Source organism: Myotis davidii, unplaced genomic scaffold, assembly GCF_000327345.1.
Source record: "Myotis davidii unplaced genomic scaffold, ASM32734v1 scaffold355, whole genome shotgun sequence".
NCBI classification, from domain to species: Eukaryota; Metazoa; Chordata; class Mammalia; order Chiroptera; family Vespertilionidae; genus Myotis; species Myotis davidii.
In genome coordinates this window covers 995,328-1,008,061 of record NW_006286818.1, presented here as the reverse complement: position 1 = coordinate 1,008,061, position 12,734 = coordinate 995,328, and the positions used below count along the sequence as shown (strand labels likewise).

The following is a 12,734-nucleotide window of genomic DNA, read 5'->3' as shown; positions in this document are numbered from 1 at the left end:
CCGTCCGCCTGCACCCTGCTGGGTGCCGCCCGCCTGCAGGGCGCTGGGTTCTGGTAGATTTTCGGTGGGAAATGGTTTGAAGAGTCAGAGATGCTGACAAAGCCCAGGAATCCCACGACTCACTTCCTGTCTTTACTTCAGACTTGGGGTAAGAACCCACCCTCAGAGACATTGCCGGCCCCCTCTCAGCTCACATCCTGCCTTGGTTTTCTTCAAAGCACTTTTCCCCCACACCTCGGACTCCCCCGGGGATTTAAGTGCCCTGATACCGGGGATGCTGTTTGTCCCTGTTTGTATCCATCCCCAGTGCCCAGCACATAGTCGGCAGTCGGGGTGTCCCAGTGTCGTGAAGGTTAGCCGTTGTGCCCGATGCCCAAGGGACGGAAAGAAGTCCATCTCAGAAGTGGATTCGCTCTGTGCACACAGGTGGCTCTCCTAGAAGGCGGGTTCAGGGAACTAAGAGAACTGCAGGGAAGATGCCGGGGTATTTTAGAGATGGGTGCTTCTAGCTGGCCTCTCAGGAATTGATATTGAGCCTGACCAGCATGGCTCAGTGGTTGAGTGTTGACCTTTGAACCAGGAGGTCACAGTTCATACTCCCAAGTTATCTGATTCAGAATCCCTCTGTGATATATTCTTGATCTTTTTTTTAATATTTGAAACAGTAACAGTCCTTGTCAGCAATAGGTGAAGGCTCTCAAAGTGCAAACAGTAATGACGAAAACAGTAATGGAGGTTAGGCATTAGCTCTTTACGCTCTGAATTATTTCAGACAGTTTTCAAAGCAGATTAATATTTATCGGTTTTTGTAGGTGCTTTCAGAAAAGAAATAGGAAACTAGAAAGAAACTAATGTGCTACAAGTACCAGAAGACAAGTATGAAAAGCTGAAGCTGACGTTGGGTTCTGGTGGGAAGATTTCAGCAGCATTTTGCAGGAAGTCGGGCTAGAGGCGGTCACTGTGGGGTCGCGCTTTATTCCGGGAAAGAGGCGGGGCCGATGATGACTCCAGTGTGGCACAAAAACAGGAGAATCTATTAAAGAGACTTTTTAAAGAATATATATTTTATTGATTTTTTTTACAGAGAGGAAGGGAGAAGGATAGAGAGTTAAAAACATCGATCAGCTGCCTCCTGCACACTCCCCACTGGGGATGTGCCCGCAACCAAGGTACATGCTCTTGACCGGAATCGAACCCGGGACCCTTGAGTCCACAGGCTGATGCTCTATTCATTGAGCCAAACCGGCTAGGGCTCAAAGAGACTTTTTAGGCAATCACATTTGATCCTGAATTTACTTGAAATTTTGTAGTCCACTTATATGACAAGAACAGACTTTTGAATACATAACTACAAATTATTGAGGCAAGGGAAAGCAAGCAAGGGTAGTCAGTAGCTATTGGTGTATGACATTATCAAAATCATCTATATCTTGTTTTACCATTAAAGATAAAGATTATTGCTTAAGGACATACCTAAAAGTTGGGATATTATCTGATGCGTTAAATTGATGCAGTGTAGCATCTTTATAATCACAGCATTAAACAGAGGTGACTACAATGAACTTATAATTGTTAAAGTGGTAGTAGCGTGTGCACGTAGACATTTTTACATAGTTTGGATGTTAACGTTCCATTTTTGGAAACAAAGAGTTGTTTTTGTAAAACCTTTAGGGTCTGATTCAGTGAAAATATTGGTTAGGTCTGGATATTTAAATAGTCCTTTTTATTGATAATTTTATTATAATTTTCTTACCCAGAATAGCTTATGCAAAGCAGGAAATAATACATTTTGCTTTTCTAACATGTCCTTTCTCTTATAAATTGAGTGGTTAGTATAGTAGTGTACACGTTCTTTTTTTCTTTTCTTTTTAAAATTACATTTATTGGGGTGGCATTGGTCCACATGAACATACAGGTTTCAGGTGTGGGTTTCTATGTGACAAGATCTGTGTATTGCACTGCGTGCCCACTTCCCAGAGTCAGATCCCCTCTCACCATATAGTCGGACCCCCTCCTCCCCCCATGCCTTCCCTCTGGCAACCACCACACTGCTGTTTGTGCTCAGGAGTTTCAGTTTTATATCCCACACTTGAGGGAAATCATATGATTCTTAGCTTTTTCTGACTGAATTGTTTCACTTAGCATAATGTTCTCAAGTTCTTATACTTATTTATTTGTTGAATTCTCTTATCTGTCATCATAAAAAAGTAAATTTGTTTGTTAGTTTATGCTCAGATCTATTAGGCCTGTTTAACTTAAGATTCAAAGCCTTAAAATATATCACTGTTCATTTTTTTCTTATTTACTACACAGCCTCTATTTGAGTGGAGGGAACAATGGATGTAGTAGATTCAACAGTCTTTCTGCCATTATGTGTCTTTCATATGATGTTAAGGGAAACAGTTTCTGAAGTCCTTCTTCAGACAAAGATAATCTCATGGAGTGTAGCTGGGCCTGAGTAACGCAGGGGTTAGAGGTGCCTAAGAGCATACTCCCCAAAATGTACCAACTCCTGCTCTGACCAGGAGCCTGACTGATAGTAGTTAATTCGCACATACTTTGTCTATTATGTATTGGATGCTCTATTCTTACAATGAAGGAAGCTGGAGAATAGAAAACATTAAGAAAACCATGAGGAGGAGAAGCACACTTACCTTCCACGCACGTGGACGTTCGCAGTGGTCCAGGGCCAGCTGTGTTTCGGATGGTCAGCAGCACATTCCTTTCTCTCTTCCCACGCTTTCTGTATCTTCGATAACGCTGGCGGGAAGTATATTTGAAAGGGGTGTTCATAAATGTAGTTTCATGTTCATCTGTGCAGAGTTGATCATTGTACTTCTGATCATTTGCAGGCGAAACCTGACCAAACTGTCCCTGATCTTCAGCCACATGCTGGCCGAGCTGAAGGGCATCTTCCCCAGCGGGCTGTTCCAGGGCGACGCCTTCCGCATCACCAAGGCGGACGCCGCCGAGTTCTGGAGGAAAGCCTTCGGGGAAAAGTGAGTCTCGGAATCATGAATGTTAACTGTGAAGAACTGAAGCTGGTATTGGGAGTTTTTTATTAATGAAATATTTAAAACATGGGAAAACAGTAAAATAATGACTGTTTGTAAATATTATCCAGCTTTGGTAAATATTAACCTCCCCCCTTCCTTTTTAAAAAAATTATTATTTTTTTTTGTTGATTTCAGAGAGGAAGGGAGAGGGAGAGAGAGATGGAAACATCAATGATGAGAGAGAATCATTGATCGGCTGCCTCCTGCACGCCCCACACTGGGGGTCAAGCCTGCAACCCAGGCGTGTGCCCAGACCAGGAATGGAACTGTGACCTCCTCGTTCACAGGTTGATGCTCAATCCCTGAGCCACACTGGCACCCCCCCCCCTTTTTTTTTCTTAAAGAAATAACCTGTGAAGATTCAGTTGAAACCTATTCTCTTTGATGAAATACTCTTCTCTTCCTCTCCCTATCCATTATGCTTTTAACTGACATTCACGTTTCAAATTATTTGCTGTTGCCAACAGTGCTGCGTGAATAGAATTGTATTTGTCTTCAGATGCAAGAGCTTGTCCATATTTCCAGACCTAGGGGTGGAATTGCCGAGTTGGGGTTTCACATCTTCTGCTCGGCCAAGTATTGCCTAATTGCTTCCCAAAGAGGCCGTGGCAGTTTTTTCCCGGACAGGAGTGTGCACGGATGCCAGGAGCTCGCACTGGGTCTCACACCAGCAGTAGGAATTGGTAGCAGAGTTTGCTTTCTGTTCATGGGGACTGAGCATCTTTTCACATTTATGACTGGTCGGATTCTTACTCTGACTTGCCTGTTGCTCTTCCTGACGTCTCCACTTTCCTGTTGAGTTGTCTTTTTCCTGTTGTAAGGTACTAAGTCTTTATTAATCACAAATATGTTCTCCTAGTGCTCTATGGCTAGTCTTTCTATTTTGTTATATTGTCTTTTGAAACAGAAGTTTAAAATTACATAGACAGATTAATGAGTCACACTTATGTTTTTACCTTAATATAAATGTTCTTATAGATCTGAAATTTTGGATCAAAAAACTGAAAAAGGTAGAAAAGCAATGAAAGTTTTTAGTTGAATATATAGATCCTATCGTAAGTCTCTTTAAATGCTATTTTTATTTTTTTTAAATTGTGTTTACATATAAAATATAGAATAATCACAACTTAAAGCACTTAGTTGAAGAGAATGTGAATAAGTTGACTTTGTTCCTTTAACTTAATTAATAACTACATTAGAAAAGAGATCCAAACACTACTTGTTTTTTCAGACAAGCAAATACATATGCTTCCCAAAGGCTTTGTTTTAAAGATCGTAAGGAAGAAAAATCGCATCATAGCTCTTGCTAGCCCTGTCTGGGGTTAATCAGCCTTATAATAAGTTCAGCAGCTTCTCTCTCATCTATATGAGGACTCAGCTCTTCCTGCACCTCCAGCCTGTTTCCTCCTGTCTCAGCCTTGATGGTGTGGTTCCTCAAAGAACTCATCATGTTTTACATGGTTTTAAAACGTTAGCTTAATCACAAGCTTTCAATTAGTGCAGTTTGGGCCATTGTCTAATAGAACGAATGAAGAAAGATGAGAAAAGAGATTAATTTGTGACATTCTGTTAAAGAACAGTGGAAAAAGACTTGTCTGTTGTTAAGTTACTCATTTGACATTTAAGAAATATATCATTTACTCCGTTTCTGTTCTCAACCCAAAATATAGCTGCACTTTAAGAGAATTGAAATCGATATTGAGAGCTTAACGTGGCTCTCTTTCCTTGATTATAGCATTGCCCAGAATTATCTGTTACCTCACTCTGCCTTCTCACCCCGCCCCCCAGGACAATAGTCCCTTGGAAGAGCTTCCGACAGGCCCTCCATGACGTGCATCCCATCAGTTCCGGGCTGGAGGCCATGGCTCTGAAGTCCACTATCGATCTGACCTGCAATGATTATATTTCAGTTTTTGAATTTGACATCTTTACACGGCTCTTTCAGGTAGGATATTAAAAAGTTGGTTAAAGTAGTTATTGCTGCTTTTCTGAAGAGAATGCTTTTTAAAATAACATTTGAGATTTTACCTATTATAAACGTATTTTTACTTATTCTAGAAACTACGCAAAAAAGATTAGAATTACCCTGCATTTCATAGCTGTATATAAATATGTATATACAGTATTTTTTGTTAAAAATAATAACTATACAGTCTGCTTTCTTACCTTGACATTTATCATCTTTCTTTGCTATTAAGTAATTTTTTTGCATCAGTTTCATGGTTGTAGAATGTGCAGGAAATGGGTATACAGTCACTTGCTACATAACAACAGGGATTTGTTCTGAGAAATGCTTGTTAGTCAGTTTTATCCTTGTACAAATGTCATAGCATGCACTTACACAACCCTGAGTGGCAGAGCCTACTGCATACCTCGGCCAAATGGTGTAGCCTGCTGCTCCGAGGCTGTAAACCTGTACAGCATGCTGTAGCACAGTGACTAAGCATTTGTGTATCTAACCATAGAAAAGGTACAGGAAAAATACTGTATAAAAGATTTGCAATATGGAACACCTGTACAGGGCACTTCCCATTAATGGAGTTTGCAGGACTGGGAGTCATTGAGTGGGTGGTGAGTGAATGTGAAGGCCTAGGACATTACTATATACTGCTGCACACTATAAACACTGTACACTTAGGCTGCATTAATTTATAAAACAACACTAGAGGCCTGGTGCACGAATTTGTGCACCAGTGGGGTCCCTTTGCCTGGCCTGTGGGGATCAGGCTGAAACTAGCTCTCTAATATTCCCCAAGGGGTCCCAGATTGTAAGAGGGTGCAGGCCAGGCCGAGGGACCTCACCAGTGCATGATTGGGGCCGGGGAGGGACCATGGGAGGTTGGCCAGCTAGGGAAGGACCATGGGAGGGCTCTAGGGTGTGTCCGGCCCATCTTGCTCAGTCCCGATCAGCTGGACCCCAGCAGTAAGCTAACCTGTTGGTTGGAGCATCTGTCCCCTGGTGGTCAGTGGGCATAATAGCGACAGGTCAAATGGTCTAAGGGTCAGACACTTATCATATTAGACTTTTATATATATAGATGAGGCTAGATCAAATGTAAGAGAAAATGATGCATTTAAAATATGTAATAAACACAATATGTATGAGGCTGCTGCCAGCATGCCCGGGTTGTAGACTCCATGCCCAATGTGGGGTGTGCAGGAGGCAGCTGATCAATGATTCTCTCTCATCATTGGTATTTCTCTCTCTCTCCCTCTCCCTCTCCCTTCCTCTCTGAAATCAATTAAAAAATATATATATAAAAAAAGGTACATTCTAAAATGACAATAAAAAATTTAGTAGAAGCCAGTAAGATAGCCATTTGTTATTAGCAGATATTACGTGCTGTAATGGTGTGTGTGCTCTACTTCTATGTGACTGGCAGCACAGTAGGTGTGCTACACCAGCACCGCCACAGACACGTGAGTGATGCGTTGCATTACAATGCTAGGGTGGCTGTGTTGTGACTAGGTGACAGGACTTTCTTGCTCCGTTATAATCTTAATGGGACTACCATGGTATATGGGGTCAGTCATGCCAAAACATTAATATGTGGTGCATGACTATAATGTGACATATTGAATGAGTTCTCTGTTAGTGGAGAGTTACATATGTTTCTAACTTTGCTCCTATTGTATTGACATTCTTGACTGTTAATACTGAGATATAATGATGCCTCAAGAGGAACTGATGTTTTCTTTCCTAAAGATAATGTGTGTGTGCCATCTGCATAACCTGTATGTGGAGCTTCTTGGTGGCACATGTAGTCCCTGTCTTGTTCTCTTCTTTGGGTTCTTGTGGTCTAACCTCACGACTGTTAGTTGGAACTGCTTTAAAGTGTTTTAAATTTTATTTTGTAAAGTTAAGTTTTTCCTATACAGATATATTTGTTTCTTTTTAGGTTTTCACAGTTCTTACCTTCCAAATACATTTGTCTTTCCTCAAAGTGACAATATGATTTAAAATTTGTGACAATAAATGGGGATTTGTAATTGAGAATTGAGGTTCTCTGTCACTCTGAGGAGGGCCATATGTCTTGAGCCAAATGGTGCGATTGATCTCTTGTTTCCTTAGCCCTGGTCCTCTCTGCTCAGGAACTGGAACAGTCTCGCTGTGACTCACCCTGGTTACATGGCTTTCCTGACGTATGATGAAGTAAAAGCTCGGCTCCAGAAATTCATTCACAAACCTGGCAGGTCAGTGCCATGAGTCAAAGAGGCTCATTCTCCTGGATGTTATTTTCTGGTGGCCTTTGTTAAAATAGAGAAAACATGACCTTTGATTAGTTCCCCAATGGCCGTGTTTCTGCAGATTGATGCCTGTTTATCAGAGGGATTGACTCATTCAGATCTGATGGTTTGATAAATGCTTTCAATCTACTTCAGAATTGGGCTTATGTGTCTTTGCTTTTTGGTCTGGAGTCATTGAAGATGATTTTATTGGTGGTGTTTTTTATTTTTATCCCTGTTTTACCGTTAACCCTAATATGAACTTATCATGTCTTAAAGATTCTGTTTACCTCTCTTCTCAGTTACATATTCCGGCTGAGCTGTACTCGTCTGGGTCAGTGGGCTATTGGGTATGTCACTGCTGATGGGAACATTCTCCAGACAATTCCTCACAACAAGCCTCTCTTCCAAGCACTGATTGATGGCTTCCGGGAAGGCTTGTGAGTACCTTCTGTTTGCCATCTGCCAGGGCCTGGGAACTGAGGGCCTGTAAAACCTCATCATTAATGACTGTGATGGGTTCCTTATACAGATGAAAATTCAGGAAACGTTTCCACAGATGATGTTGTTGTGACCTTCAGGTTTCGAGGACTTCTGTTTTTACTTAAAAGGAATTGGATGAAATTACTTTTCTCTACCGCTTCACTATTACTATGAGTAAACTTCATCTTTTTCCTTTTCCAAATGTTAACTTATTTTCAAGTCTATGTTAGATTTAAAATCATACCAGTTAGCAGAAAATGTTACCAGTTATTTAACTAGCCACAGATGTTTGCTCTAATGTCACCAGGCTCAGGGGCCTTCATCCTGACTGCACTTTGGTTAAGCAGCATTTCTCCAGGCGTTGGGCTTTTGTAATGTATGCTGATATTTACGGTTAAGTTCTAATTTATTCCAGAATTGCTATTCCTTTGGGAATTTAAATAGATTATAATTTGGAAAGTACTGAAAGTACTAATGTTGACGAGGTATCAGAAAACTACTTGTATTTAGGATAATTATGCATCATCTTCTATAGTAGCATTGGAGCTTTACCAAATGCCAGAGCAGTTTGAGTCTAGAAGCTTCCTGGTAGATGATCTCAAGTGGCTTAATTTGTTTCTTGTTACATTTCTTTTAAAATCTATAAACAAGGGTATTTTAGGTGTTTGGTCAAAAATACGTAAATGCAGTTTGGAGAGTCAATCTAGATGGCGATGTAGGTAAATGTGGTACTTGCCGCCTCCCACAACCACATCAAAATTACAACTAAACTACAGAACAGTCATCATTCAGAACTGTCTGAAATCTGACTGAGTAAAAGTCCTACAGCTAGTTAATTAAAGAAGCAGCTACATTCAGATTGGTAGGAGGGGTGGAGGCACAGAACAGACTTGTCTGACACCTGGGTGTGGCTTTTTTTTTTTAATTGGGAGGGATATCTTGGCTGTGGAGGTCTCCCATGAGGAGATAGGGGTCAAAGACCCATTGGGGCAACAGCTTGAAAGGATCCAGGGACATATGGGAAGGAACTAAATTGTCTGGCATTAGGGTAAGAACTTGAAAGCAGCCTTCTACCAGACAAAAGGGCTGGCAGAGGTCATTGAACCTTTTCTGAGACCTCCCTGCCACATTGCCGACAGGCAGTCACCAGATATGAGTCTGCATCAACTTGGCACATACTGTTCGCCCGCCCTGGTGATTCCCTGAGACCCAGACCCACCAAATTTGCAGCCCCATCCAAGCTGTTTGCAGTGGCTTTTCCATATGAATGGCCAGACTTGGCTCAGGCTTCAGACTTTAACTAAAATCTCTCAAACAAGCAGCAGCTGGCCTCAGTGTGCCCCATTACTTTTGATAAGTGACCTCAGGCCTGGCACTAGCAGCAGCCTGCCTTGGTTCACAGCTTGCCTCTCCTGATGCTTCTAAGCTCAACACAAGTAGCAGCCATCTCTGTAGCTCCTGCCGGGTGGCCCCAGGAAGTGAGACTTTGCATCTCTCAGGAGGCCCCAGAGCAAGTGCACCCTCCAGAGCTGGGAAGAGAAGTCCCTATAACTTCGGGCTGTAAAACCAGCAGGGGAAAAGTAAAAAAGAAAAGAAAAGAAAACCAGCAGGGATTGTGACTGAGGGACATGAGGCTGGGGGAGACCCAGGCATTTCCTCTTAAAGGACCCATACATGGACTTAATTGACTCACTCCCTCTGAGCTCCAGCACTAGGGCAACAGCTTTTTAAAATTTATTTTTTATTTTTTATTTTTTTAAAAATATATTTTTATTGATTCAGCAAGTCCTGCTCCATAGGGTGTCTCCTTCACAACAGCTCTTCCATTGTAGTCACAGCTGGTCCTCACAGCCAGTTGGCCTGGAGGTCAGTTCCTCTCAGTGACGCCAACAGCAATCAAGGCTCAACTATGATGAGACTGTGCACACAGCCCACATAGGGTGCACCTAGAGTGCCCAGCTCAGGTGACTAGGGAGGTTGAGCCACTGGGCTCTACAGGACACCTATTACACAAGGCCACCCTACCAATTCCAGGAGACATAACAGCTCTACTTAATACATAGAAACAAACACAGGGAGGCAACCAAAATGTGAAGACAAAGAAACATTTCACAAATGAAAGAACAGGAAAAAATCTCCACAAAAAGAACTAAATGAAATGGAAGCAAACAAACTACTAGATACAGAGTTCAAAACAGTCGTTATAAGGATGCTCAAAATCTTACTGAGAACTTCAAGGAATTTAGTGAGAACATCAAAGACATAAAAAAAGACTAGTCAGAAATTAAAGATACACTAACTGAAATGAAGAATAATTTACAAGAAATCAACAATAGAGTAGAAGATGCCAAGAATCAAATCAGTGATTTGAAATATGAAAAAGCAGAAAATACCAATCAGAACAGCATTAAAAGAAAAGAATCCAACGTTCGCATCATGGAGGTGCCGTCCTGGAAGGAGAAGAGAGGGAGCAAGAAATTGAAAACCTATTTGAAAAAATAATCAACAAACTTCCCCTACTTAGTGAAAGAAATAGACATACAAGTCCAGGAAGCTCAGACAGTCCCAAACAAGATAAACCCAATGAGGCCCAAAAGAGAATTTAAAAGCAGCAAGAGAAAAGCAACTGCTTTTCTAAGTTACCTAAAGGAGTGCCAGTTGATTTCTGGCACCCATGGGGAGTGGGCCTAAGCCATCAGTCGGACATCCCCTGAGGGGGTGCAGGCTGGGCTGAGGCACCCCCTCCCACCACCACCACCACCACCACCAGTGCATGAATGTCATGCACTGGGCCTCTAGTAAATACATATCTATCAACAATTGAATCTAAAAATCAAAATAAACGAACAAGGAATCTAATGAACAAAATAAACTGATGCATAAAATAGAGGCATTGAAGCATGGAACAGACTGATGAATCTCAGAGAGAAGGGGTGAGGGGAGGTGGGAAGAGATTAAACAAAAAAACTTAAAAGCATACATGCATTACCCAAGGTCACAGATAACAGGATGTTGTGAAGGTCAGGGTGGTATGGGATCCAGGTGGAGTGGGGGGGAGGCTTAGAAGGGGGCATCTGTAATATTCTCAACAATAAAGATTTTTTTAAAAGCAAATGCAATTTAAATTAAGAATTTATACTTTGTGGCTATCCATACATTAAAATAGGGGTTGGCAAACTGGCACATAGGCCAGCTGTTTTGTGTCTAAGATACTTTTCAAAGTGTTGTTAAAAAACACACATACACACACGCACAAAAGAATATGTGACTTTATCGCTTGCAAAGCCTAAAATATTTACTGTCAGGCCTTACAGAAAAAGTTTGTCGCCCTAGCCAGTTTGGCTTAGTGGATAGAGTGTGAGCCTGAGGACTGAAGGATCCCGGGTTTGATTCCGGTCAGGGGGACATGCCTGGGTTGTGGGCTCAATCCCCAATGGGGGGTTTGCAGGAGGCAGTCAATCAATGATTTTCTTTCATCATTGATGTTTCTATCTCTCTCTCCCTTTCCCTTCCTCTCTGAAATCAATAAAAAAATATTTTAAAAAAAGTTCGTTAACTCCTTGATTAAAAGGTGGGACCTGTGGCAATGTGCCCTGGAGAAAGAATATCAGTTTTAGGAGAATATTTTCTTGGAACTTTTCTGTGTTCTTTATTTTTTTGAAGTATTAGTAAGATTTATTCTTGCATTTTTTGCAAAGTCGCCCTTTATCAATGAGGGAATTCCTAAATGCCATCTGTTATGTTAGCAAGCTGTTATAAATTGACTTCAGTAAAGTCACAGGCTGCTTACTTCTCTCACAGCTATTTGTTTCCTGATGGACGGAATCAGAATCCCGACCTGACAGGCTTGTGTGAGCCGACGCCCCAAGACCACATCAAAGTGACTCAGGTGAGTTTTGTTGACAAGATAACCATATCTATAGAGTCAAGCTTTTGTATGGACTTAATGGAGCTGGCAGGAGAATTGTATTAAGTGACTGGAACACTTAAATTTTGAACCATTGACTAGATAGTGAATTTATGTTCCATGTGGTTTCTCTTTGAACCATGCAGCTTAAAGTAGGACCAAGACTAGGGAATTTCTGTTATGGGAGAACATTGACCACTGATGTGAAATTATTATACAAGCAAAATTTGTATACATAGTAATGGTCTTTAATATTTCCGTTTTTAGCATTTATGGTTGCATTCATTCATTCAACAAATACCTGAAATTGGCTGAATAACTGTTTTTTTGTCTTTATTTTAATCAAAGGAACAATATGAATTATACTGTGAGATGGGCTCCACATTCCAACTGTGTAAAATATGTGCCGAGAATGATAAGGATGTGAAGATCGAGCCCTGTGGACACCTCATGTGCACGTCCTGTCTTACGTCCTGGCAGGTGTGGATCCAAATCATGCCTTTTCTCAGTTGTGTGATCCTTCTGAAGAGTTGGGGGTTGTATGTAAAGGATGGCTTGTTGTGTGGGGTAGAGTAACTTTTCCTTTCTATTTTCAAATGTATTTCCTAGTGGATGAATATTTTAAGTAGTTTCGGATGTGCCTGTCACCATCTCCTGTCTCCTTTGCAGGAATCAGAAGGCCAGGGCTGTCCTTTCTGCCGATGTGAAATTAAAGGTACAGAGCCCATTGTGGTAGATCCGTTTGATCCGAGAGGAAGTGGCAGCCTATTGAGGCAAGGAGCAGAGGGAGCTTCTTCCCCAAATTATGATGATGATGATGATGAACGAGCTGATGATTCTCTCTTTATGATGAAGGAATTAGCTGGTGCCAAGGTAAGTCTGCAATTTAATAGCCTGTGGCCAACTCCACTGTGAGTTTTAATCTAAAGCTATAGAAAACATAATGGCATTCAAACTATGAGGAGCAATACTAGCTAATATTTATTGAGCATCTGATGTCAGAGACACCATGCTAAACACTATTCTGATTTTAACTCATATAACCCAATAAGCAAGGACTA

General features: G+C 41.4%; 1 protein-coding gene across 1 annotated transcript in view; it reads left to right on the top strand.

The window, feature by feature from the left end:
• The window catches only part of CBL (Cbl proto-oncogene, E3 ubiquitin protein ligase), a 90,060-nt gene that overhangs the window by 47,991 nt on the left and 29,335 nt on the right, over positions 1-12,734 (top strand). The window contains exons 3-9 of the mRNA XM_015560630.1: positions 2,853-2,999; positions 4,845-5,001; positions 7,129-7,250; positions 7,586-7,723; positions 11,568-11,655; positions 12,022-12,153; positions 12,343-12,546. Of these exons, the coding sequence (XP_015416116.1) occupies positions 2,853-2,999; positions 4,845-5,001; positions 7,129-7,250; positions 7,586-7,723; positions 11,568-11,655; positions 12,022-12,153; positions 12,343-12,546 (988 nt within the window). The remainder of the gene's footprint in view (positions 1-2,852; positions 3,000-4,844; positions 5,002-7,128; positions 7,251-7,585; positions 7,724-11,567; positions 11,656-12,021; positions 12,154-12,342; positions 12,547-12,734) is intronic.